Below are 27,529 nucleotides of genomic sequence, written 5' to 3'. Positions count from 1 at the left end.
AGGAGTCCACCGCGTGCGCAGTGCGCTCGTCTTGTTGCGCGCATACCGCTGTAGAAAAAAAAACATGCAATTTTACCAAAATATATCTCCAGTCAGTTAGTTAGCGGCTTGTTGTGTAGTTTCCTAAATATGTCTATGTACAATACAATCAAAATGTATTTGATATCACAGACATGGGGTGATTTAAAAAATGCTGCAACTTGAAAAAGGGAATTATGTAACGTTCAATTAATGTTAAAAGACTGATAAATTGCTGAGAACCTATCAAAATAACGTTATTTGACAAAAACTGGTAGTATTGCAAGTACAACCAAATTCCCATGTGGTCTATATTAAAGGGCACTTAATTTGAATATAATAATATACATTCAATATTAGAACACAATTTCTACTTAAAATATTAAAGGGCGCAAAAGGGACTGATTTCGTGGAATGACCCAGGCAGTTTACCCCAGGCATATCTGTTGGTGTCTTGTTTGTTTGAACTGGAAATGGATCCGAAATCATTTATAAGGCATAGACTTTCTCCCTTGTTTATTTCTGTCAGGGTAATACGCCCCCTCTTGTCATTTAGCGCGCTTCATCATCTCCCCCTCCCCCTGGCGCACACTCTCGAAGCTGGCCACACATAATATGCGCTCCTTTCAAGACAGGAGTCCACAGCGTGTCTTGTTGAGCACATACCTCGTAGAAAAAAACCGTGGAGTTTTGCCAATATATATCACTGTTCAGTTAGTCAGTTGCTTGTTGTCTAGATTCCTAGATATGTCGACTACTTGATGTGCGATACAATAAAATGGCTTGATACCTAGGACATGTGATGATAAAAAAAAATGCTGCAACTTGAACATAGGTTATTATTTAATGTTAACTTGAAAATACTAATACGCTGCTGAGAACCTTGACAAAAAGGGTTATCATCGGAAGTATAACGAATGCGTCTGTTACAGATCAAGGTGAGTCTGTTATTCTATAGCAGTTACTTGCCGATGCGAAAATATGCTGATCATTTGTTTAGTTAAGAATTTATCAAATGTATATCCAATTTAATCCTATATTCTTTCTTCTTCTAGATATCAGTATCATGAAAGATTTCTTATGTCATATTTTCTAACCTTCTATAGGTTGTAGACAAATGCAATTCATTTAGGAACGCCATAAAATGTCTATGACGTGAGAAATAAATTCCTGATAATCGTTTGAAGAAAAATCGTATAGAATGCACTAAGATATTGTGAATGATTTCCAAAGTAGACAGTCTATTTCTTGGTGTATCATACAGGATGCCAGTATATCAACTCTTATCATTACTCTTCATTCTGATTCAGTTGTCACAGGAAGCAATAGGAATTTTTGGTATGAGTTCCAAGTCATTATCATGAATTGCCAAAGTTTGTCAGCCAAGAAGTATTAAACGCAGGACTGTTTGAAATCCCAAATTCACTCCTAAAAATACTGCCATTTAGAAAAGCAGCTAGACATATACAGCTTGAGAGCAAAATGAAATTGATTGATTTAAATATAACTTTCATTTTAACAGGCAGGTCAGGAGATCCTCAGAATAAATCATAAGAAAAAAATCTTATTTACAGACACTAGGACATGCTGCTCATTAATACCCCGTACACTCTGGCAATTAGCCTATAGGGATAAAGCAACATTTAAATGTTTCTAACAAAATAACAATACAAAGCATATACATGACCAAGGTAGCAATTGAAAGTTAACACTTTGGAGATTATGGCGAAGTTATCAGACCAAAAGGTGAGGTCACAACAGCTCACCTGACACAAGACTGAATCCAAACATTACACTTTTGATTTTGTGTGCATTTAACATTTACTGTACTTTTCACAGCATTTGTCAATAGCAAAATCTGAAAGTACTCTGGATACATTTAGTAACATAAGAAGAACATTCAGTGCATTTTTGGAGTGCAAAAAGCTATTACAAGGGTTTGAGTGAGAACTGGTGTCTCCAAGTGGACACACACCACTCCAAACTGTGCACAGTACTTCGTTTTTTTGTGCACTCCTAGCTTTGCCATTGAGGAACTGAAGCAAGCACACTAGTAGTTTTTGGTTTGGAACACAGACCCGTGTCCCCACCATCAGGTGGGCATCATTTGAAAGCTTGTCCTTCACAATATGACAAACATAGGCTCATTCTCTTCAGGACAACCCCGGGTATAACGCATGTCATCCTTGTAACTGTGGATCGAACATAGCGATCATAAATCGTTGCTACTGTAAATGACATGAGTTTTCAAATATGGAAATGTGAACTGCACATATGGACTCATGGGTGTGGTTTGCTTGTGTGACATCGTGGGTATTTATTATAATCCTTAAAGTCTCATCTTTTAGAACACATCGACTCCTCTCAATTTACAGCATTTCCCTCACTCAGACGATAACAAATGTGCAAAAGTAGCCCAGTTAGCGGGAGGGACGGGGGAATCTTCTTGTCGCGTGCTGAAGTTTATAATGGCTGTCAGTCAAAACCCATACAGCACTGTGAGGCGGAGAACCTGAGCTCTGGCGTCATGTATAGCATGTTACTGTAAAGTCACTGCGTTCCAATTTAGGCACTTATCAATTATAAAAATCTGCCATTTTCAACCCGTATAGGCTTCACCAAGACTGCCACAAACAAGACATGATCTTGGAAACAATAAGAGTGACAAATACTGGAATAGGCGACTACCCTCGGTTTTTCCATATGTTTTCCATGCAGGTTATACATAATTTGATAGTTCATTTACATCTCCACTACATGACCAAAAGTATATGGACACCTGCTCGTTGAACATCTCATTCTAAAATCACGGGCATTAATATGGAGTCGGTCCCCCCTTTGCTGCTATAACAGCCTCCATTCTTCTGGGAAGGCTTTCCACTAGATGCGGAGACTTGTTTCCATTCAGCCACAAGAGCATTCGTGAAGTCGGGCACTGACGTTGGGCGAGTAGGCCTGGCTCGCAGTCTGCGTTCCAATTTATCCCAAAGGTGTTTGATGTGGTTGAGATCAGGTCTCTGTGCAGGCCAGTCAAGTTCTTCCACACCGATCTCGACAAACCATTTCTGTATGGACCTCGCTTTGTGCACGGGGGTATTGTCATGCTGAAACAGGAAAGGGCCTTCCCCAAACTGTTGCCACAAAGTTGGAAGCACAGAATCGTCTAGAATGTCATTGTATGCTGTAGTGTTAAGATTTCCCTTCACTAGAACTAAGGAGCCTAGAACGAACCATGAAAAACAGCCCTAGACCATTATTCCTGCTCCACCAAACTTTACAGTTGGCACTATGCATTGGGGCAGGTAGTGTTCTCCTGGCATCCGCCAAAACCAGATTAGACCGTCAGACGGTCTGGTGGTGAAGCATGATTCATCACTCCAGAGAACATGTTTCCACTGCTACAAAGTCCAATGGCGGCGAGCTTTACACCACTCCAGTCGACTATTGGCATTGCGAATGGTGATCTTAGGCTTGTGTGCCGCTGCTCCCGAAGAACAATTCTTGTGCTGGCGTTGCTTCCAGAGGCAGTTTGGAACTCGATAGTGAGTGTTGTAACCGTGGACAGATGTTTTTTACACGCTTCAGCACTCGGCGGTCCCGTTCTGTGAGCTTGTGTCGCCTACCACTTCTCGGCTGAGCTGTTGCTGGTCCTAGACATTTCCAATTCACAATAACAGCACTTACAGTTGACCAGGGCAGGTCTAGCAGGGCAGACATTTTTGCAAACTGAAAGCTGGCATCCTATGACGGTGTCACTTTTATAGTCACTGAGCTCTTCAGTAAGGTCATTCTACTGCCAATGTTTGTCTATGGAGATTGCAAGGCTGTGTGCTTGATTTTATACACCTGTCAGCAATGGGTGTGGCTGAGAATATCAGAAACCCCTAATTGGAAGGGGTGTCTACATATTTTTGTGTATATATATATATATATATGTGTATGTATATATATATATATATATATATAGTGTATTTAAACCTATAGTGGTAAGTAAGATGACCCTTTTTGATCATCAAAGGGCAACAGTAGGATGCAGGATGAGCAATCCCCTGCAGCAATGTAGGTAATCGTATAGCTGATTTACAGCTATATCGCCTACACTCACATGACTGTGTTTTGTTGACAGTGTTAAGGCCTGTACAAAGCTAGGTAAAAAAAAAAAATCTCCTTCCACTTGGAACAAGCTATAAAAGGACATGAAATTGTAGGATCTGGTCTCTTTGAATGAGTTTAAAGCTAAGGTAAAAACTATGGTGGACAGTGAAGTTGGGGGGCTATCAATGTTTTCACCCCTAAATGCACCACACCTCCCCAAAGCATCTTGCATGCTCAATGTGTAAATTCAATTTTTTAAATGTAGTCCTTTGTGTTTTGTTGTAAATGTAACTGACATTTACTGCTATTTCATCCAGCTGTCGCTTGTAGAATAGATATTTAATCTTACCTGGTAAAATAAAGGTAAAATATAAAATCTATAAATGAATACAGTATTGAGACGAACAAGTTTTGTCAGGTGATCCTTAATACAATGTGCTGTGAAACAACTGAAAGAGAACACAAGTCATATTTTATTCAGTGGCTTGGGGGTGAGAGGAAAACTAGAAAAAGGTTGTTGGCATGATATTTATTTCTATGCTGCAAAATTCAACTAGTCTCCGGCTGCAAAATTCAACTAGTCTCCGGAGTTCAATGAGTCACTGTGATAGGGCGACCTCATGTTTCTGCCCTACCCTCGATGTTGCAGGAGATTTTGTATGCACACCCCCGTTCAAAAGTTTGGGGTCACTTAGAAATGTCCTTGTTTTTGAAAGAAAAGCACATTTTTTGTCCATTAAAATAACATCAAATTGATCAGAAATACAGTGTAGACATTGTTAATATTGTAAATTACTATTGTAGCTGGAAACGGCAGATTTCTTATGGAATATCTACGTAGGTGTACAGAGGCCATTTAGTGGACATTTTTTTTGCCTTTCTTTCAAAAACAAGGACATTTCTATCTGTCACGATCGTTGTAATGATGAGACCAAGGCGCAGCGTGAGTAGAGTTCCACATAATTTTAATAAACTGAAACTCACCTAACAAAACAAACTAAATATGAACCCCAATCAGAGACAACGATAAACAGCTGTCTCTGATTGGGAACCATATCAGGTCAACATAGAAGGCTCCGGACCGGGGACCGTCGCTGGAGGCTCCGGACCGTGGACCGTCCAGGAGGTTCCGGACTGTGAAACGTCGCCGGAAGCTCCGGACTGGGAACTGTCGCCGGAAGCTCCGGACTGGGAACTGTCGCCGGAAGCTCCGGACTGGGAACTGTCGCCGGAAGCTCCGGACTGGGAACTGTCGCCGGAAGCTCCGGACTGGGAACTGTCGCCGGAAGCTCCGGACTGGGAACTGTCGCCGGAAGCTCTGGACTGTGGAGGCACACTGGAGGCTTGATGCGTGGGACCGGTACCGGTGGCACCGGGCTGATGACACGCACCTCAGGGCGAGTGCGGGGAAGAGGCACAGGACGTACTGGACTGTGGATGCGCACTGGAGGCCTGATGCGTGGGACCGGTACAGGTGGCACCGGGCTGATGACACGCACCTCAGGGCGAGTGCGGGGAAGAGGCACAAGACGTACTGGACTGTGGAGGCGCACTGGAGATCTGGAGTGTAGAGCTGGCACAATGCGTCCTGGCTGGATGCTCACTTTAGCTCGATAAGTTCGGGGCGCTGGCACAGGACGCACTGGGCTGTGAAGGCGCACTGGCGACACAGTACGTAGAGCCGGCGCAGGATATCCTGGTCCGAAGAGGTGTACTGGAGACCAGGAGCGCTGAGCCGGCACAACCCGTCCTGGCTGGATGCCCATTCTAGCGCAGGACAATGCAGGGAGCTGCAATAGAGCGCACCGGGCTATGAATGCGCACTGGAGACACCGTGCGCATCACTGCATAACACGGTGCCTGACCAGTCACACGCTCCCCACAGTAAGCACGGGGAGTTGGCTCAGGTCTAAACCCTACCTCCTCCAATCTCCCCGTGTGCCCCCCCCCCCCCCCCCCCCCCCCCCCCAAAATTTTTTTTGGAGCTGCCTCTCGGGTTTCCGTGCTAGCCGTGTCCCCTCATATCGTCGCCGTTCCTCTTTCGCTGCCTCTATTTCCTCCTTCGGACGGCGATAATCCCCGGCCATTGTCCAGGGTCCTGCTCCATCCAGGATTTCTTCCAAAGTCCAGGATCCTTCTTCTTCCTGGGCACACCGCTTGGTCCTTTGTTGGTGGGATCTTCTGTCACGTATAGTTGCCTTTTTGCACATCAGTAGCTTCACGTTTCGTTTGTGCTTTTGTTGTTTTTTGTTTAAGTGAGTTTCTCTTTATTAAAATGATGTGGAACTCTATGCAGGCTGTGCCTCGGTCTCATCATTACAACGATCGTGACACTATGTGACCCCAAACTTTTGAACGGTAGTGTATATGTCACAGGTATGCCTCACACTTGATGCTAGCAGCTTATACAATGGTCTTTAAACCTCCCAACAATTACATCATTCTCTGCAGTCTAAAATATGAGAAAGGCAAGGAGCTTTAAAAATGTTTTGTAACCCAAGACTATGTTCATAGATGTAAACAAGTGTATGTCCTCTGTCAAAATGATCTCCCTCCTCTTATTGCAGAATTTGTGAGGCCCGGAGGGGAACGATACCAATGGATAATGCAAGTCAAGTAAACATAACTCCAATGGAGGACTGTGCGAATTCTTCGAGACTTGCTGGTGAATTCTCAAACTGCTACAACATCTTTCCAGACCTGGAGGACAGCACCAAGCTGGTGGGAGTGCAAGTGATCCTCATCCTGGCTTACAGCACCATCATCCTGTTCGGAGTCATCGGAAACTCCCTGGTGATATACGTGGTGTACAAGTTCAAAACTCTGCACACCGTCACCAATTTTTTCATCGTGAACCTGGCTGTGGCGGATCTGCTGGTGAATACTCTATGTCTGCCCTTTACTTTGATCAATACTCTCCATGGAGAGTGGAGGTTTGGCCAGGCGTTGTGCTTCATACTGCCCTTCTCCCAAGGCATGTCTGTGCACGTTTCCACCATCACGCTCAACATCATCGCCCTGGACCGCCACCGGAGCATCGTCTACCACCTGGAGACCAAGATGTCCAAGGAAATGTGTGCCGCCGTCATCGTCATGACGTGGGCCATAAGCGCGGTCCTGGCCAGCCCGCTCGCCGTCTTCCGGGAGTACGGGACGTTTGACCTTTCGCCCGAGCAGTCCATTCAGGTTTGCACGGAAAAGTGGCCAGGGAGCGGCATGGACGGGACCATCTATAGTATCTCCATGCTCCTGCTCCAGTACTGCCTGCCGCTGGCCATCAACTCCTTCGCCTACATCCGCATCTGGAGTAAGCTGAAGAACCACGTGAGTCCGGCAGGGAGGAACAACCGCAACCAGCGCAAGAGGAAGACCACTAAGATGCTGGTGATCGTGGTGGTGGTGTTTGCAGTGAGTTGGTTGCCTCTCCACGCCTTCCAGCTGGCCATTGACATTGACAACAGTGTATTGGACATGAAAGACTTCAAGCTGCTTTTCACCATGTTCCACATCGTGGCCATGTGCTCGACCTTTGTCAACCCCATCCTCTACGGGTGGATGAACAACAACTACCGGACTGCGTTTCTGTCCGTGTGTAAGTGCAGCCAACCTGTCAATTCTGGGTCGAGGAGCATCATGAGCAGAAAGACACTGAGGGAAAAGGACATGAGCGATACAGATTTCCAAGCGACTAAAGTCTGAATTCATTATATCAACTGAAATGTGAAATTGCTGTTCTGTGCAACCTACTGTAAGGGTGAATTATGGGTAAAACATTCTGCTTTTTCACATTAGTTTATTGTCAAAAGGTTCAGTGAAGAACCAAGTGTGTTCAAAATGTGTAAATGATTTCATGCAAGTGCCAAATGCATTGCTGAATTGTGCCATTGATAATCAAGAGCTTATGAAACTGCTGTTTAAAACTTGCTGCTTCTTACAACTGGACTACTTTGGCCACATGCAAATGTTGATATTTAAATGTTGATCGTGGGACGAAATATGTTGACATTGCCTTTGTGAATGCTACCATAGTAATCCATGTGGATCATACTTTTTATTTTGAAATGGATTCTGAGGCCTTGTTTTGATAGATGTGCTTTAATTAAAAGCGGGGGTGGAAAACAACACATTAGTTCAGAACGCAGGTTGTAATTTATTGACACCTAATAGTTGCAAATTCAGCGTGTAATGATAGAAACTGACTCATTCAATCAAGTTGTGTGTCAGTGCTGACATTTCCAAATTCAAATCAAATCACATCGTATTTGTCACATGTGCCGAATACAACAGGTGTAGACCTTACTGTGAAATGCTTACTTACAAGGCCTTAACCAACAATGCAGTTCTAGAAATAGAGTTAGAAAATATTTACTAAATAGACTAAAAGTAACACAAAATAATAAAACATGACAATAACGAGGCTGTATACCGGGGGTACCAGTACCGAGTCAATGTGCGGGGGTACAGGTTAGTTGAGGTAGTTTGTACATGTAGGTTGGGGTAAAGTGACTATGCATACATAATAAACAGCAAGTAGCAGCAGTGTAAAAACAAAAGGGTGGTCAAAGTAAATAGTCCGGTGGCCATTTGATTAATTGTTCAGCAGTCTTATTGCTTGGGGGTAGAAGCTGTTAAAGAGCCTTTTGGACCTAGACTCGGCGCTCCAGTACCGCTTGCCGCGCGGTATCAGAGAGAACAGTCTATGACTAGGGTGGCTAGAGTCTGACAATTTTCCATACATGGTGGATTTTGGATAGATGGATGGTCCTAGCTAGAGCTATGGCTACTGTAGAGCATGTTATGTACACAGTGTACAACACTTTAGGAACACCTGCTCTTCCCATAACAGACTGACCAGGTGAATCCAGGTGAAAGCTACAGTATGATCCCTCATTGATGTCACTTGTTAAATCCACTTCAAATCAGTGTGGATGAAGGGGAAGAGACAGGTTAAACAAGGATTTTTAAGCCTTGAGACATGGATTGTGTATGTGTGCCATTCAGAGTGTGAATGGGCAAGACAAAACATTTAAGTGCCTTTGAACAAGGTATGGTCGTAGGTGCCAGGAACACCGGTTTGAGAGTGTCAAGAACTGCAACGCTGCTGGGTTTTTCAAACTCAACAGTTTCCCGTATGTATCAAGAATGGTCCACCACCCAAAGGACATCCAGACAACTTGACACAACTGTAGGAAGCATTGGAGTCAACATGGGCCAGCATCCCTGTGGAATGCTTTCGACAGTCCATGCCCCGACAAATTGAGACTGTTCTGAGGGCAAAAGGGGGTGCAACGCAATATTAGGATGTTCCTGATGTTTTGTACAGTCAGTGTATATTGCAACTCTGGCACATATATATGCACGCTATATTATTAGACAGTCCAGGACAGATCCGGAACCCCTCCCTCGCCTTCGGTTGCAGGAAACAGTCTCATGTCCTCACTATATTTCTGGATCATTTAAGAGGCTGTCCTTTCTTCCTGTTTCTTAGTCCATCACCGCGGTTGTGTGGCGGGGATTGGTTCAATGCCTCTGTTTTTAGTAACTCATTCATGGGCCATTCAGCACGTAAGCCAATAATGGTTTATCAGGCTGTCGAAAGTTATTGACCTGCGGCTTACAGAGAGCGGAGCCCGGGGGGGAGCTGCCCCCGTTCTAAATCAAGTCTGAAGAACATGAGCAATGGGGTTTAAGACGTATATCATTTCCCCTTTGATACTGTCTGTGTTCACTACGGAATTACATTAGGATGCAAGCAGTGAAGTTGATCACTTACCGCTTGGCTTTCCATCCATCTAACATTTTGAAGTCAAAGTCTACGAATCCATTGACAGAATGGGAGTTATACATTTGTGAAACAGAATCGATATCAAATGCCCATATAATATTTTCTTACGACAGATATACATTAAAGAATTATTCATTGACTCACATGCTGACTGTAGCATGAAATGACTGCAGCAGTTACATCAGTGAGAGAATGAATGTCATGAGATGAAAAATATGTTTCCCGGGACACATAACAAAACAAAAAAAAATATTGATTCTGTCAAACGATGGAGTTCTTACTTTGTGAAATTACTCAATGGACTAAAGTTGCTCAGGATAAGTGGCCTGATGACAACGCAATAGATCGGTCTTTCTGCCAGACAAATGGGTATCGGACAAGTCAGGAAGTAAAACATGTTTTCGGGTGGAGAAAAATAAATATGTATTGATTCTGTCAAAGAATGGGGTTCTTACTTCCTGGAAATGACTAAATAGACTCAAGTTGGCAAGAGTAGCTAAGCATAAGTGGCCTGATGACAACAATGCAACACAACAAACTCTTTCTGCCAGACAGATGGGTAGCGGACAAGAATGAAAGCCTCAAGAGACGCTGAGATGTGAGTCATATAGTCCCACAAAAGCCATCCAATGATTAGCATGGCATGGCTAGCGGGGTATACAGAATCCCAATGTCCTCATCTGCCATCTGTGTAACCATAAGGAGTCAAAAGGGTTCACACCTTATTAGAATAGTGCAGATAGTCCAGCTGTAGTCCATCTGTAGAATCTCTGCAGAACGTTATGCTATACTGTTACGGTTAGTAGATCGTTAGTTGAAATGTTACTGATAGTCCATCTGTAGATGCTCTACAGACTATCCAAATAAAGTGTTAACTCAAATGGTGGGTTTCCATCTGACTTATTGGGTCTTTGGGTGCAAAATAGCAAACACTATAATACTAGGCCTGCCTATAAACAAGGGAATCAAATATAAAACTTCACCAACTGGATTGTAATGCCCAGTGCATGTTTATTAGACATGTTAGTATGAATGATGCATAGAGCAGACTACATACTACCAACATAAACTGTGATGACCCCTTTTGGCTGTTGAGGTCTAATAGAGAGGTGGCTCATGAATGATACAACAGCTCCCCCTACTGTCCAAAAATATCCTGACCTTCTCCAAATGAAACTACATGGGGCATGTGCTGCACAACAGCAACAAATAGGGCCGGGATGATATATTTTTAAAATTATTTTTATTTAACTCGGCAAGTCAGTTAAGAACAAATTCTTATTTACAATGACGGCCTACCCCGGCCAAACCAGGACGACGCTGGGCCAATTGTGCACCGCCCTACGGGACTCCCAATCACGGCCGAATGTTCAGCCTGGATTCGAACCAGTGCCTCTTGCACTGAGATGCCTTAGACCGCTATCACAATATTTTTTCCCCCATGACAGAAATGAAAACATGAAGCAGACCAAACTCTTTGGTCCTTTAAAAACCTGTTGTATATAACATTTTATGTGCTATAGCTTGGCAAATCAATCCATGTGACTCTGGATGACAACATAATGAGGTTTGTTTCCAACATCAGGGCTGACTTCCTAAAGAAGTTAAATCCGCTTCATGTTATGTTTCCTTGCCACATTACTAACGAGTATGGTAATACTGGCATCGTCCCAACCCTAGTCACAAATAGCCTTGATATGCCATTTATCTACAGTAGCTCGAATTCTCAAGTAAAAAACATCAGAAATGATAACACTGACAAAATATTTTGAAAAGCATAATATAAAAATCAGGGAATTCAAATCTATACAGTGCATATGGTACATGATTTTGTGACGGGCATATTGTTGGTGAAGTGGTGCAGAGAGCTCTACGGTAAGCTACAGTATGTTTGACCCCTCCGGACTCCTCTGTCACACAGGACGTGGTACGGGAGGTCAACATCCAGTCTGCCTGGCCCACTGATCCAGCTACAGCCTCATTCATTCTGATTGATGATGTTTTTGTACCTCTGGCCTCTCTGCTCCTCCTCGAAACGCTTCCTTATATGGTCAATTGCCTCTCCGCCTACACAGTCCAAAGAAAAAGAAAGTCATTCAAATGAGCTCCAGGACGACTAGTGTTGATGTCTCTACTTTTAAAATGTTCATCTTCTGTTAGCTTTTAACCTTACCTACAGGGCCATCCAGCATTTCTCTGGTAATAGGGCTGCTGTTCAGAGGCTGCCTTGGACTCTCTTGCTGCCTGGCTCCACCATCAATCACCTCATGTGACCCTGCTAATATCCCAGTAGTGGTGATGGGGCTCCTCTCTCTCAGCTGCAGCGAGATGCTACTGCTGAGATCAATGTACTCTTGGTGGAGCTGCCTCACCTCCAGCGTTAGCAGGTCTTTCTCCTGCTGCACCGTGAGCAGGCAGCTTTCCAATATGGCCTGCAATTCCCTCAGCTGCTTGGCTCCGCCCTCTGCCTCCTCACCCCTCTTGACACTCTGCTTGAGGTTCTCTCGTAGTGTCTTGTTCTCCTCTTTGAGATGGGCCACGGAGCCCGACATGGCCTTGCGCTCTTTCCCCACGCTGTCCAGGATGCGTTCGGCTGGGTGTTTGTTGCCCGACGAGGCCAGAGGGCTGCCATCCCTAGTCGTGCTCCCCTCAAGGGAGCTTTGCCTCCTGGCCCCCAGCCGATGGAGTTCGGCCCAGCAGATATCCAGCTCGTTCGTGAGGCGGCTGACCTCCCTTGCCAGCGAGGCCATTCGGTCCTCCAGTTGCCACTTCTCCTGGGTTAGCTGGGTGCAGCGATCATTGGCCCTCTCCAGTTGAACCCACACCCGGTTGTCACCATCCCCTTCTTTGGGCTCCCGAGCCAAGCTGGGATCCCTGGATCTCTCCCCTGCCTGGCTCTCGGCCTCAAGAGCGTTGACGAGTCTGCGGTTCTCAGCGGCCTGCTGCTTGTTGCACTTATCCAGGGTTTTATGCAAGGCTTTGAGGTCCTCATACTTTGGAAGGATCCTCTTGAGCTCGCGGACACACTCCTTGCAGTAGTCCTCAGTCTTCCGCAGCTTCCTCCGCAAGTCCTGTTTCTCCTTCTCCAAGTAAGCGCACTTGTCCTCCAAGGATAGGCTCTCCATTTTGAGCAACTCTCTCATCCTAGTCTCCTCTATCTTGGATGGTGTATCTTGCCTCTGACTTCCTGGGTATGTTTTGGCAATGTTGAACGTGACAAGGTGGGTATTGAGTTTGGAGATGGGACTGGGATCACCAGCCATTTCCTGTGAATTGTTGCCACTTGTTGAGCCTAAGACATTGTGATTGGTCAAAGATGGGCATTCCTGTGAATTGTTGCCACTTGTTGAGCTTAAGACATTGTGATTGGCCAAAGATGGGCGGTCTTCCGCCTTGTTTTCTCTTATCTTCTTGTTGAGGCTCAGGTTGTCCTCCTCCAGTGACACCAGAGCGTTTTTCCGTCTGTCCACCGCATTCTCCAAATCGACTATTATCCCAGATTTATAGTTTGTCACGAGAGCTCGGTCTCCTGAGTCACTGCGTCTTGGGGAGCAGGCAGAGTCGAACGCCGTCGCTGAATGCCTGTAGGATGCTCTACGCGTCTCTGATCCATTTGTTTCTTTCATCAATGAAACATTGTTAAACTTTTCTGAAGATATCCCTGATTTGCTGTTACAATTATGAAGAGGCCGTGTTATCTCCATGTGCTGATGAAACCAGTGTGCTCCACTCAACCTGAAATGAGTGCAAGGAATGAGTGAGGTCAATAATAAAATATTATCGTGGGTTTAACACAGATTTGTACATACATATTCAGCAGCCATTCTTAATTAGCCTACTCTCCAACAAGTAGACTTAGCATATCGAACACTTGACGTATTTCATAATGAAAGCCTAGGGTATATTCTTTGTAACTATCATCAAACAATGTCATAACATGAAAATGCCTAGCTTAAATGCAGGACATGATATGTCCTCATTATTAACATTCAACCTTGTTGCCTTCTCTTGGAGACAGAGGGGCCTCGGGTGTGCAGGAGCCTTCTCAAGCTGCTGATGCTATCTGGGGTGATAGCTAGATGACAGCACGTTTGGTCCCTGAACAGGAATGGACCTTGTATTGCAGTCATTGACAGTAACCTAAAACATTAATGAGCAGGGATTAAATGACATTTAATTTAGGATAGCTTAGCTAATGTTCCAGCTAGACCTCTCATGTTAAGACTCAAGGCTATCAACATTACTGGGTTAAAAAGCCAGCTACAAGGCGACTGTAGATAGCTAAAGTTAGCTAACTAAATAACTAACTTAGCTAGCTAACGTTACTGTAGCTAGTCAAAGCCAGGCGTTGTTTGCTAGGTAATTAGCGAACGTTATAGTAAAACATAGTCAAAGGGTACATAAATAATAACTTACCCTCTGCAGAAACTCTGTTTGCTTGAACTTGACACGTTCAAACTGCTAATTAATAATCGTAGCTCATTAGTTTCAAGACTTGCTAAACTTTGTGCTCCCTAATATATCATAGCGTAATGTTACCATGGTAACCGGCGTTCTGGTTCCAATCAGAGTTTGGATAGAATTTGAGGGAAATCAGAACTCCGATTACCATGGTAGCATTACGCAATGATTTATGAGGGAGCACGAAGTTTAGCATCAACATTTCTTTCACACACCATTTTTACACCCTTCTCAATTTGTGACTTTTGAGACTGAACCTTTTGCCATTTTAACAAGTCATGTCTAATCTATACATATGCTTAGTCTCTTCTTAAGAAATATCTGTATGCTTCAAATTAGATATTGTTCTATAGTAGGCCTATTAAAGGCCTGTTTACAACATTTCATGGACAACTAGGCTGTTGTATTTTGTGCCAACACTTCTCAACCTTATGCCATGTTGTAATACAGACTCTTGCCAAGGTACCCTTTTCCTTTTACGGTTATAGCCAACGGGATCAACTTACCTGTGATCTCACCCTGTCAAATGTCTGTGATGTTTTGCCCCACTGAGAAAACATCTGGCGTCATCTAGAAAAAGAGGGACGTGACACTTGAGCCCACCTCAATGTGTGGGAACTGAAAAGTGACCTACAAAAGTCACACAAGATACAGTATTCAGAGAAAAAAAATGTATCAGTATCTGATTCACTGGGCCGATGGTACATTATTTAGCTGGGGTCTTTGGGTTATTATTGGAGCCAGGGCCGGTTTTATAGGCCTCTCACAACTGGTGGAAGGATATAGGCTACATCACTGTCGACTTATCTCATAACACCTCTCTGAGTTAACTTTTTTGAAAAGAGCATGCAAAACAAAATGTCATTGACCGTTATTGTGACTTAATTTACACATCCAGGACACGTGTCTTTTCAGACTACTACTTCATATCCATTAATTCCTTCACCCACACAGCTGTTGGGATGGCGACTGATCACTAGGGGAAAGCATAGTCTCTTCGGGATAAAGGTTGAAATAATGTAAGCTAGCGACATGAATTAGGTTCACTTCACTTCAGCGACATGCACATAGTAGGTGTATGACAAGCTCAACCAACAGAAGACGTGTAACTTTTTTTTAAATCTCATTCGTTTTTGTCTAATCACAGTTGTCCGTCCTCGCGTTCATCCCTTTCAGCTGTCACCCAAACACTTGCTGACCTTACAACTCATTCATTGAGGCTCACCGTCTGGCCGGATGCCAAATCCCAGATCGTAAACAGACAGTACCCTTTATGCCCACCGTGACACCCCGTGAGGAATAGCAGCTGACCCGGGGAAGGTGACACATTCAAAGCTCCTCGCCGTCCACCCTCTTGAGGGGCTCTCAGTGCCCTTTGTGACACTGTGACGTGCCAGCACTTCATCTAGTGTGTCTGCCTGTCAGTCAATCAGTCAGTCAGCCAGCTCAGGAAAGGGATGAAGAGAAAGACCATATGAGGCATTTCCACAACATGGAGTCAAAACCCCCTTTATTTGAAGGAAGAGAGTAGTATACATGTAAGTGTATTCACAAACAAATGCACTCTCAGGATTTGTGCAAAACAGAGCATACAGACAATAGAGAACACAGAAGAACACAGACACAAACAGTTACAATCAAAGGTGCCTCACTGGCAGACAGAGTTTTTAGGCTGGTGCGTGTGTGTGTGTGTGAGAAGGGTCCTATGCCGAGGGGAAAGCGGTGACAAGGTCATGGCCCTCCGGGGGTCTCGTTCGGGCTCGAGCGTGGGTCTCGCAGTACAGTTGGCCCTCCACGAAGAAGTAGCCCTTCTGTTTAAGGTTGACGTCACAGTCGGTGCACACGAAGCAGCCAGGGTGACGGAACTTGTCCCTTGCTTTCACCACAGTGCCCCTATAGGAGAACAACAGAGTTAACAACATGAGTAGGCTGAAGTTACCGCTGATGCTGTTACCCCCCCCCCCCCCCCAAGTTTGCTGGATATTCTTTGGGTGGTTGACCATTCTTGATATACACGGGAAACTGTTGAGCGTGAAAATCCCAGCAGCGTTGCGGTTCTTGACACACTCAAACTGGTGCGGCCGGCACCTACTACCATACCCCGTTCAAAGGCACTGAAATCTGTTGTCTTACCCATTCACCCGCTGAATGGCAAACATACACAATCGATGTCTCAATTGTCTCAAGGCTTAGAAATCCTTCTTTAACCTGTCTCCTCCCCTTATAGCTTTCACCTGGATTCACCTGGTCAGTCTATGTCATGGAAACAGTAGGTGTTCTCAGTGTACATTGTTGTCAGCTATGTTGCTCCTCACCTGATGACATGTTTTGTCATACATATTTCTCATATGCCAGTCTTTAGTCTAAAGACTGGTAGAAATATTAAAAAGTACAACCTCAAATTCCAACTTCCCCTTTAAAGGCCCAGTGCAGTTTAAAAAAAATGATTTTCCTGTGTTTTATATACATTTCCACACTAAGAGGTTGGAACAATACTGTCAAATTGTGAACATTATGATAATGCCCTTTTAATGTAAGAGCTGTTTAAAAAGACTGCCTGAAATTTCAGCCTGTTTCAGTGGGATGGAGTTTTGGCCTGGTTTTTCCCAAACCTCTCTGCCAATAACAGCTAGTTTTCCCCTCCCCAATCAGACCACTCCCAGACAGTCTTAACAAAATTATTGCGTGAGAAATTCCTCTTTACTAAAAGTTTATTATGTCTTTTTAAATGAAAACAATCACAGTAAGGTACTTAATTGTTGCCCCAAAAATGTTTTGATAATGAGACAAAAACGGCCCACATTGGACTTTCAAGAGGCGACTAGTTTCTGGCAGAACTTTTTAGGTGTAACTCTTCTGGCCTGGGTAGCAGTTTGTTTCTGCTATCATTATACTCCTTGCCACTCTTTGTCTGACCAAACACTGATGATTAACACAACTAAGCAAACTCTCTGTAGAAGAAAGATACTGTTTGGCAACACAGGAAGTTGATGGAACCTTAATTGGGGAGGACTGGCTCGTGGTAACGGCCGGAGCGGAATTGGTGGAATGGTATCAAAGACTTCAAACGTTCCGACCGTTATTATGAGCCGTCCTCCCCTCAGCAGCCGCCTGTTCTTGGCAATGACACAGAATAAAAGGAGTGGAATGTTATCTACAAAACAGGTTCTGGATTTCAGGCCGTAACTCTTCTTTTAAGTACTGAAAGAAATGGGTGCAACTCAATACCAACTATTTATATGACATTCTCAGAGCAGCTTGGTCTTTCGAAGTACTCACACAATGCCGTTTCCACACTTGTCACACATGGGCAGTTTCTGCAGGTTTCCTGTGGGCGGCGGTGGCTTAGTCATGGGCGCTCTCACTGTCCTCGTCACCATGGGGCGAGTCCCTGGACAACACATGGGACACACACTATTGGTACCCTATTCCCTATATAGTGCACTACTTCGAGCAGGTCAATACAAATTAGGAGCATACTGTACATGGAGTATATTAAATTATTTTAATATTGAAATACAAAAGGGAGCAGAGCATTAGAGACATATATGATGTCACAGATATGATAACCCCATAGCACAGTATATTGATGATGTCACCATAGCACAGTATAATGATGATATCACCATAGCACAGTATATTGATGATGACACCTTAGCACAGAATTTGAGAGAAATAAGCTTTTTGTGCGTATGGAAAATGTCTAGGATCTTTTATTTCAGCTCATGAAACATGGGACCTTACATGTTGTGTTTATATTTTTGTTCATTGGCCTTATATAGAACTTTTCTAAAACCCAAAGAACCTTTACAATAAACAACAAGTAAAGATATCAAACCTGGGTCATCAGTACCACTCAAGGTGACCATGTTAGCCTGTTGAACCAAAGCCTAGACATGTAATCTGTTCCCTACTAATTCATTTGTATATAGAGTTTACTCCTTGTATACCCACTTTCCAAGATCAGTACAACTTTCCACTTTCTTATAAAATGAATGGCCAACAAAATACTGATTTCAAGTCATATCTTCCTTTTGATTGTGGCTCTTTCCAATTGTTTTTTTCTTGGGGTCAAAATGTATGCCATGTTGATAGCTAGAGGTTTTATTCAACTATAGGTCCTGAAGTGTGTGAGGGGGAGAGAGCTAGCCCACACTGACGACGGCTTCAACACCGACAGGTTCGTCCTTGATATGTCTCATTAAGAAATAATACCTTATTATATGCAACCGTGAAGCTCTTCTTGAGTGCGGGACTGCAGCATTATAGCCTGGAATCCACACTGAATGATGATATCATTGCCACCCAAATCATAATGAAAGAAAATATATTTAGTGGAGAACTGACCGTCGCTGTCGACGAAGTCCTGCAGGGCCTTGAAGGAACCTGATTGCCGGGGCTCCTGGGGCTCCTCCTGGTCTTTCAGGAGCATGCGGTACACATCAGACTCCTCGATGGAGCTCAGCGTCTTGCTACTACAGAGACGGACACACACACACACAGAGATGAGCAAAAATACACAGACACAGAGGTGAGCATTAATAACAGATGCTGCACACACTCACAAACACACACACAAATATCCCACATTTTGTGGAGATTAAAAAAAGGGGGAAACCTAGTCAGTTGTACAACTGAATGCATTGAACTGAAATGTGTCTTCCACATTTAACCCAACCCCTCTGAATCAGAGAGGTGCAGGGGGCTGCCTTAATCGACATCGACTGCACCTATTCCATCCGAGATCTGCGGTTACCATGGAAAGCACTGTTCATCTAGCCCAGCAGACACCAGTGTAGTCATAACAACACTATCCTCCATATCAGATTTAACATCAGAGTCGTATTGAGGCCCAGCTCCAGGTTTAGGGACGGAGGGAAATGATGCCTGCCAGCTGGGGCACTCTCACTACAGGGCCCTGAGGCTTTTGGTTATCGTAGGCCGCATCAGGCAAAAGGAGGCTCTCCAGACATTACAGAGACCAGACCTGGGGTCAAATACTATTTGAAATAATTTCCAAATACATTATCAGTGCTTTATTGAGCTTGCCTGGCTTAATGGACCAATAAAATAGTCCCAAAATGGCAAACCCCACCCATGAGGTACTCCAGGCAGGCTAGAGCAAGCACCCAAAGTATTTGAAATATTTCAAATAGTATTTGAACCCAGGTCTGACAGAGACACACATAACACAGGCATCAGCAGACATCCATAAAAGGAAGTGAAGAGAGGGAAAAAAAACAGAGAGGAAGAATGGACGGGAGAAGAATGGAGAGAGGAGGTTAGAGGTGATGAAGCATGAGTGTGCAGATGCCTTTCGTATACACAACTCTTTTTATAGTCACCGCCCATAGCCAGAACACCAAGTCATCTAATCAGAGTTTTCTGAAAGAGATCAACAGGTCTATAATACTAAACATGGATTGAATATGCTATATTTAAGCAATAAGGCACCTCAGGGATTTGTGGTATATGGCCAATATACCACGGCTAGGGCTGTTCTTATGAATGACGCAACGCAAACCCCCGAGGTGCCTTATTGTTACTATAAACTGGTTTCCAGTGTAATTAGAGAAGTACAAATAAATGTTTTAGCATACACGTGGTATACGGTCTGATATACCGCGGCTGTCAGCCAATCAGCATTCAGGGCTCGAACCACCCAATTTTTAAGTGTATATATATACACTGAGTGTACAAAACATTAGGAACACCTTCCTAATATTTAGTTTAACCCCCTTTTGCCCTCAGAATAGCCTCAATTCATCGGGCTGGGGACTCTACAAGGTGTTGAAAGCGTTCCGCAGGGATGCTGGCCCATGTTGACTCCAATGCTTCCCACAGTTGTGTCAAGTTGGCCAGATATTCTTTGGGTGGTGGACCATCCTTTTTTTTAATACATACACTACCGTTCAAAAGTTTGGGGTCACTAAGAAATGTCCTTGTTTTTGAAAGAAAAGCACATTTTTGGTCCATTAAAATAACATAAAATTGATCAGAAATACAGTGTAGACATTGTTAATGTTGTAAATGACAATTATAGCTGAAAATGGCTGATTTTTAATGGAATATCTACATAGGCGTAGAGAGGCCCATTATCAGCAACCATCACTCCTGTGTTCCAATGGCACGTTGTGTTAGCTAATCCCAGTTTATCATTTTAAAAGGTTAATTGATTATTATAAAACCCTTTTGTAATTATGTTAGCACAGCTGAAAACGGTTGTGTTGATTAAAGTCAAGGGGTCTGAACACTTTCCGAATGCACTGTATGTGTTTTGGAATAGTGCTAGCTACAGTAAGCAAACTCTGGCAGAAACAAATGAACAGAGGCTTTCATAGAAGACGACAGTGGAAGCTTATACAGCTTACTGATATCACCATGGCGACAGATTGAAAGCAGGCAGACAGACACCCACCCAACCCACCGACCATCTCACCCCTCTGGCTTGTCCTGGACCAGGCCCCTCATCTGTCCGTGCATGGCGTCCTGGATGTTGCCTGAGGAGTAGAGGCCTATGGGGGTGTTGTAGGCTGTGCTCACTACCTGACGATGGTCGTCAATGTTAGCTGCAGCTATAAAGGGCTGGGCCTTGCGGTTGTGACCCGTACCAATGGGTTTGAAGTCCTGAACGGGGGGGGGGGGGGGGAGAGAGAGAGAGAGAGAGAGAGAGAGAGAGAGAGAGAGAGAGAGAGAGAGAGAGAGAGAGAAAAGGGCAAGGAGGCCTTATGTGATGTTCTCTGACTTTTTATTCTAGTTGTATATGTGTGATTACACACACAAACCAGAACAGGTGTAGACACAAAGATATACAGACATCTAAAACAAACAAATACACACATACAAGCTATGCAGGTACACACACATATACTCACGCACACACAGTCTTTCTCTCTCACCTGCTGCTCAGCCTCCAAGTTGATTTTAAACGGGTTGGCTTTCCCATCTTCCGTGACTTGAGGCGACCACAGCCTGGTTTCTGGTCTGGGAACAAGAATCGGGTCACAATCAAACAAGAGCTCACTGTCAACTCCCTCGACCGCAGGTGAAACGATTATGGCCACAGACAAAACATCAGTTTACATGGCGGCTGGGCCACGGTGCGCTGAGCACTCATATGAGCACTCATAAATCAAACCCAACTTTATAGACTTCCTTTGGTGTGTGAACAGTATAAAAGCGTGTGTGTGTGTGTATGAGAGAGTATTTGTGTGAGTATGTGCGTGGTCGTGTATAAGTGTGTCTCTATTAGAGAGTGGGTGTGTGTAGCTCCTTTCTTGGCGTTGTTGGGTAGGAAATCAAAGAACAGGAACGCGAGAGCTCGTCTTTTGCCAGCTCTGGAACATTCTACATAAGATGGAACGTTCTACGTGTGTGTTAAAGGTACCTTGGGATTCATCAAGTAAGTTCTGTAGTTAGTCCAACATGAACGTGTGTTTGACTAGCTACGTGTGTCATAGGACACAACCAACCAGTGACAGTTTGTTTACTTCATTGGTAGTCACTTGTGTCAGTGATGTTTGTACACCTGTCTCAATTGTATGGTGTGCGCTTTTATGTGAGAGGCGCGTGCGTATTGGCGTACGTGTATGGATGTGTGTGTATGTGTTTATGCGAGACGACTAATATCCGTGTGTTTATTCCTGTGTGTGCATGCGAGTAGTGTGACCCCACAGTGTGACCCCTGACCTCTGGACGGTGAGGGTGAGCTGGTAGATGGCGTCTTTGATCTTGTTCTGGGCCTCACAGTGCATCATGTCCTCCGCCGGGACGCCCTCGATGGCCAGGATGACATCACCAGGACACAGGTTGGCCACCGCCGCCTTACTGCCCGGAGTGATCTGCCCAGCGAGAGAGAGAACGAGAGCGGCGGACACATGAGATTGATCATTATTAATTCCATTGTCACAAATGATTACAATGACGGTTGCTGTTATTAGTGTTGTCTTCGTTTACTTTGGGGAAGCAAGCCAATGTCTTCACTTTTCACACTTAGAAAGTGAACTGAACTGAGAGAATGAGGGAGAGGGAGATGGAAAGAGAGAGAGAGAGAGCTTGAAGTGAGAACCCCGGCTGCTGCCAAGGTATATTTTTACGATTCTCTCCCGTATGTAACTCGGTATGACTTGTAAAACCCGATCATTCAGACAGAGTGAGAGATGTAGAGAGAGAGATGGAGACAGAGGGAGGAGAGAGAGATCAGTAAGGAGCAGGTGCATACTGCTGTTAACAATCTAGTATTAGCCAGGCAGAAATGTGTGCCATATTTGTGTGGTTCCGTAGTCACGCAAACAACATGGGGATATCCTTCTTACCTCACCACACAAGCATGCCATCTCCATCTCACTCCCTTCCTCCCTTGTCCCCTCCCTCCCTCACTTCCCCATCTCTCTCCCTATTTCTGTCTCACACTCCACCTCTCTTATTCTCTCTAACACTCTCTCCTTCCATCTCTCTCCTTCTCCCTCCATCTTGCACTCTTTCTTCATCACAATCAAATGGCACTTCAAAAGGCATGTACTGTCCTATGTAAACAAAATGAATGAACACAATGTAGTTAGGTTGGTCTGCGGTATATCAGTGCCACCTCGTCATCTGTCTGTAGTTAGGTTGGCCTGCCCTATATCAGTGCCACCTCGTCATCTGTCTGTAGTTAGGTTGGCCTGCCCTATATCAGTGCCACCTCGTCATCTGTCTGTAGTTAGGTTGGCCTGCCCTATATCAGTGCCACCTCGTCATCTGTCTGTAGTTAGGTTGGCCTGCCCTATATCAGTGCCACCTCGTCATCTGTCTGTAGTTAGGTTGGTCTGCTGTATATCAGTGCTACCTCGTCATCAATCTGTAGTTAGGTTGGTCTGCTGTATATCAGTGCCACCTCGTCATCAATCTGTAGTTAGGTTGGTCTGCTGTATATCAGAGCCACCTCATCTGTCTGTAGTTAGGTTGGCCTGCCCTATATCAGTGCCACCTCGTCATCTGTCTGTAGTTAGGTTGGCCTGCCCTATATCAGTGCCACCTCGTCATCTGTCTGTAGTTAGGTTGGCCTGCCCTATATCAGTGCCACCTCGTCATCTGTCTGTAGTTAGGTTGGCCTGCCCTATATCAGTGCCACCTCGTCATCTGTCTGTAGTTAGGTTGGTCTGCTGTATATCAGTGCCACCTCGTCATCTGTCTGTAGTTAGATTGGCCTGCCCTATATCAGCACCACCTCATCATCTATGTGACTGATTGTAGTTGAACAAATCTCTTTGGGCCTAATTGATACGTTAGGTTAACTGTAGGCCCACATCTAGTGAGGTAGACCACCTTTAAAACCACTTCTGGTCGATAGAACCTCTAATAAAAGCATAGATTTGCACGATTCTATTTCCTCCTAACACATCGTTGCATATAGATTGGGAGAAGGTTGGTAATGAAATTACCATATGGCAACGTTTTGACGACCCAATTTTGTTGATAGGGTTGCTGCATTTTGTGCACAACAACCCACAACTATATGCTCTGTATGTTCATACAAATTAAAAGCGATACCAAAACTCCAACTCAAAAGTAGATTCCGTTGCAGATTTTGCAGATTGTTTTTAGTAGCCTGTCTACTTGACAGTGTCCTGGCCTCCAAAGTACATGGCTGAAACCTCTCTGTGTATAAAGTCAGGAGGTAAACCTCTCTCTCTCTGTATAAAGTGACTTGCCCTCGCTGGTATTTGAGCTCGTGCTCTCTCTCTCGTGCTCTCTCGTGCTCGCTCTCTCTCTCTCGCTCTCTCGTGCTCTCTCTCGCTCTCTCGTGCTCTCTCTCGCTCTTAACTCATAGGCCTATAAATAACCCAGGATGAACATTTGTAACTTTGGCTTTTTCCTAGACAACCATCTGCATCTCCCTGGGATGTGCATCATTTTTACTACTCTCCTATCCATTCCAACAGTCAGTCACAGATCGCTCCCTAACTCTTCATTTGGCCCATTAAACGTTTGCAGATCTATAAGGTGAAAAGCAATATGGCGGAAGCTTCTCCACTACACTGGAACCTACCCAACAGTTTCCTGCATGGATGGACACCTGGGTTGTGTTCAGGAGGGAGAAAGCAACGATTTGAAACAGGGAGCTACTACAATAACTAATTTCTATTTCGCTTTGCTGTACACACGCTACTGAACACAGCCCTTAGTTTCTTCCCTACTCAGCTTCCAGTCCCAGCCAAAAATGCACGGCCGCAGCTAATTTAACCACCACTCGTCATCCGTCCTGGAGATAGTTTACACTTTCATTTGGAAACAAAATCCGACGAAGAAGGGGATGTTTTTGACCAAAATGGCCCGGGAAGATGAGGTTGAGACAAGGTCGAAGGTCGGGGTTCAAGCTCTGCGAGCGAGAGGAATGTGGCAGTGGCTAAATCTCATTACAAGTGAGCAGCCCTTCGAACGAGAGCTGATAAAACCACGTAGAGAGGTTTAAAAAGCTTTGATCAACGGCTGCTTTGTGAGAGGTTGGGAGTAAAGTGATGAGAGTGTGTCTAGTGGGTGGATTATGAAGGGATACGTGACACACGGACAGGGTCAAGGGTATGTGAGGAGATTTAAATCAATCAGCGGGAAAAAAGTGAAAAGTGCCTGAAACTGACTCAGACTGTACTTCATCCCCCTGATGGTTAAGTTTAGGGATTGGGTAATCTGACCCTAGATCTGTGGTTAGGGGCATCATCCACCTGCAGTGCCTTTGAAAAGTTATTTGATAATAAACACTTCATGGCAGAGACCCCAGTATCTGTCCCTCCCTCCCTCTCGCCTGCCTGCCTCCCTCCCTCCCTCCTCTCCTTCAGCTTGTGGTTCTCTGCTCACACAACAGGTGTGCAGTGGCCCCCAAGGGTCAGTGATTCACAGATCTCCCCAGTAACTTTTAGCCCCCTGCCCTGGTGTCAGGCCTAAACTTAGACACACGACAGGGATTACTTATACTCCTATGGTCACACACGCGCACACACATACACAAACACACGCACCTTGCCAGTGTTAAAAACTCCAACATATACGCACACACAGAGACGGACAGACACACACACAAACAAACGCACAATGCTAACACAAACACACAGTTGAATGTGTTGACTTGAGCTAAATGGAGGGCATTCTCTGGATAACTCAACCTAGATGGCTAGCCAGGAGACTGCGCTTTGATCACCAGCTATTAATCCATTCCCAACCGTCTGTGTTCATTCAGCTGCTGTGTGTGTGTGTGTGTGTGTGTGTGTGTGTGTGTGTGTGTGTGTGTGTGTGTGTGTGTGTGTGTGTGTGTGTGTGTGTGTGTCAGTAGATGATGCAAACAGCTATTTCAAACTAAGCTGCAGATATGTACTGGAACACGGGTGTGTGTGTGCATGTACGCGTGTGTGCGTGTGTGCGTGCGTGTGTGTGTGTGTGTGTGAGGATGCTCCCACCCCATGGAAAGACCCCTGCTGTATCACGCTTCAACACACACATCCCCAAAACACACATTCACAATCCATTGATCTTTCCCTGTAAGTATCTGAGCTGTTCTATGTTAGGGAACGACCGTGTCCAAATTGCTTCCTATTCCCTTTATAGTGCACTACTTTTTTACCAGATTCCTATGGGTCTTAGTCACTATATAGGGAACATGTTTTCATTTGGGATGCAGCCTTTTTGGCAAAATTACTGCACAGTCAGTCATGTTAAATACACTGAGCTCTTCCATGCTGTTTCTCATCTTAGCGCAGCTACTTAACTGAGACAAGAGGGTAAAAGGAAGGTGAGCCAAGTATGCTGGCAGTGAGAGAGAGAAAGGGGGGAGGGGGGAGAGAGAGAGAGAGAGAGAAAGAGAGACACACGCACACCATAGGCTAAGACAGAGCGGATCAACATAACCTACACACAGAACACAATGGTGGAACGGTTGAGTACTGTATATCGGACTGTGTGCGTTCACTGTAGGAAGACACATGCACACACACACCTCCCTACGACTGCCTCCTCACCCACACAAACACCTAGCGCCAGGCCCACTCAAAGACGCTCGAACACACATCACACATACAACACATACTGTAAACACACAATCACCCACCCGTTGTCAACCTGAACGTATCAGGTACACATGCTCTTACCCTGGAGATGGTGAGGGGCTGGTTGAAGTCCTTGCCCCCGGTCAGTCGGAAACCCCACGGGGCCGGGCCGTTTAGGACAACGTCCAGTGGCATGTCCCCCTCTCTGTCCCTTGTCCCTGTATCTCTGTTCCTGTAGCTGGAAGTACACTGGTGTGTGTGTCCCAAACACAGCAGGGTTCTCATAAACAGAGCAGCGGGACAACTTAGTCATGTACCCTTTTATACTAGCAGAGGGGTGGGGGGGGAAACCCCACCCCCTGAGTGAAGTCATTGGCACGACTCAGGACCAGAGGCAGTTCTCCCTCCCTCGCTCTCTCATTCTTTTTCTCTTTTGGCTGGCGACACTTTCTCCTGCTTTCCTTTACTTCTGTTTGGACTCCCTCTCTTTCCACCTACTTCTCGGCCATAGTGGCTCTTTCGCTGTTTCTGAACATGATAGTCGTTACACTTCAACTCATCCAACTCACGTAGCGTCATTCTTCTCCAACAGTGTCTCGCTCTCTTGCTCCACCTGTATGCCTATGAACATCCAGGGGAAGAGCGGCGATAGGCCAGCGTCTGTGAGCAGGCGGCCCACTTGTCTCTCCTTGTCCCTGGGTTGCCTCGGAGCCCGACTGCCCCCCTCCACACTCTGGTTCTCCGGCTGCTCCTGCCCTTATTTGGTCTGCCGGCGCAGCTCCTTGCTCAGGCCCTGGAGGTCCCCCAGGCGCAGCAGCATTCCAGGCCCTATTGATCTGGAGCGGCCCAGAGCTAGGGCTCTCCTCCCCGCCTCTCTTTCGCGCTCTTTATTTAATTCGAGATCTCTCGTTCTTTTTATGTTTGTCTGATCTGGACATGAACCAATCTCCATTCTGTTCTGAACGTTTCACTTTCTCTATTTTTCTTTCTCTATCTCTACACAGTGAGTGTTTAACAGAAACGAGGTCAGAGGTGTTTACATTCCCATTAGCGGAGGCAATTTTTCTTACTCTCGCTCACGCCTAACTGAAACCGTTACAAAAATATCCAATGCAATTAACTCATCCGTCAAACACAAGCAGTTATGTGTATA

At 45.0% G+C, this 27,529-nt stretch overlaps 3 protein-coding genes across 4 annotated transcripts; 1 reads left to right on the top strand and 2 right to left on the bottom strand.

Moving 5' to 3' along the window:
• Positions 1-644: 644 nt before the first annotated feature.
• On the top strand, positions 645-10,662 carry LOC129841297 (neuropeptide Y receptor type 2-like). Its single transcript, XM_055909500.1, has 2 exons — positions 645-956; positions 6,681-10,662. The coding sequence occupies exon 2, from the start codon at positions 6,712-6,714 to the stop codon at positions 7,810-7,812; it is 1,101 nt and encodes a 366-aa protein (XP_055765475.1). The 5' UTR covers positions 645-956; positions 6,681-6,711; the 3' UTR covers positions 7,813-10,662.
• A 360-nt stretch (positions 10,663-11,022) lies between these two features.
• On the bottom strand, positions 11,023-14,528 carry LOC129841296 (uncharacterized). Of its 2 annotated transcripts, XM_055909499.1 has the most exons (4): positions 14,315-14,528; positions 13,893-14,038; positions 12,072-13,633; positions 11,023-11,965 (listed from the first exon to the last, which is right to left on the bottom strand). In XM_055909499.1, exons 3-4 carry the CDS (start codon positions 13,600-13,602, stop codon positions 11,877-11,879), a joined length of 1,620 nt encoding a protein of 539 aa, XP_055765474.1. In that variant the 5' UTR covers positions 13,603-13,633; positions 13,893-14,038; positions 14,315-14,528; the 3' UTR covers positions 11,023-11,876. The 2 variants fall into 2 exon arrangements, with proteins under 2 accessions (XP_055765474.1, XP_055765473.1); XM_055909498.1 differs by lacking the exon at positions 13,893-14,038.
• Positions 14,529-15,837: 1,309 nt separating this feature from the next.
• Positions 15,838-27,057, bottom strand: LOC129841298 (PDZ and LIM domain protein 3-like). Its single transcript, XM_055909501.1, has 7 exons — positions 26,479-27,057; positions 22,049-22,200; positions 21,259-21,343; positions 20,799-20,986; positions 18,707-18,834; positions 17,639-17,750; positions 15,838-16,252 (listed from the first exon to the last, which is right to left on the bottom strand). Exons 1-7 carry the CDS (start codon positions 26,659-26,661, stop codon positions 16,063-16,065), a joined length of 1,038 nt encoding a protein of 345 aa, XP_055765476.1. The 5' UTR covers positions 26,662-27,057; the 3' UTR covers positions 15,838-16,062.
• Positions 27,058-27,529: the final 472 nt, after the last annotated feature.

The sequence above is a fragment of the Salvelinus fontinalis genome, chromosome 42 (genome assembly GCF_029448725.1).
Source record: "Salvelinus fontinalis isolate EN_2023a chromosome 42, ASM2944872v1, whole genome shotgun sequence".
Taxonomy (NCBI): domain Eukaryota; kingdom Metazoa; phylum Chordata; class Actinopteri; order Salmoniformes; family Salmonidae; genus Salvelinus; species Salvelinus fontinalis.
Note: the sequence above shows the minus strand (reverse complement) of the source record. Positions and strands in the feature narration are given on the sequence as shown.

What these genes read in the sequence shown, in the direction of transcription:
- LOC129841297 (XM_055909500.1), top strand. Translation starts at nt 6,712, where the DNA reads ATGGATAATGCAAGTCAAGTAAACATAACTCCAATGGAGGACTGTGCG.
- LOC129841296 (XM_055909499.1), bottom strand. Translation starts at nt 13,602, where the DNA reads ATGGAGATAACACGGCCTCTTCATAATTGTAACAGCAAATCAGGGATA. An exon ending in AATGCTGGATGGCCCTGTAG is followed by an intron (nt 11,966 to 12,071) that starts GTAAGGTTAAAA and finishes TGGACTGTGTAG; the next exon opens with GCGGAGAGGCAATTGACCAT.
- LOC129841298 (XM_055909501.1), bottom strand. Translation starts at nt 26,661, where the DNA reads ATGAGAACCCTGCTGTGTTTGGGACACACACACCAGTGTACTTCCAGC. An exon ending in CTCACCCTCACCGTCCAGAG is followed by an intron (nt 21,344 to 22,048) that starts GTCAGGGGTCAC and finishes TCTTGTTCCCAG; the next exon opens with ACCAGAAACCAGGCTGTGGT. An exon ending in AAGTGTGGAAACGGCATTGT is followed by an intron (nt 16,253 to 17,638) that starts GTGAGTACTTCG and finishes GTTCTCCTATAG; the next exon opens with GGGCACTGTGGTGAAAGCAA.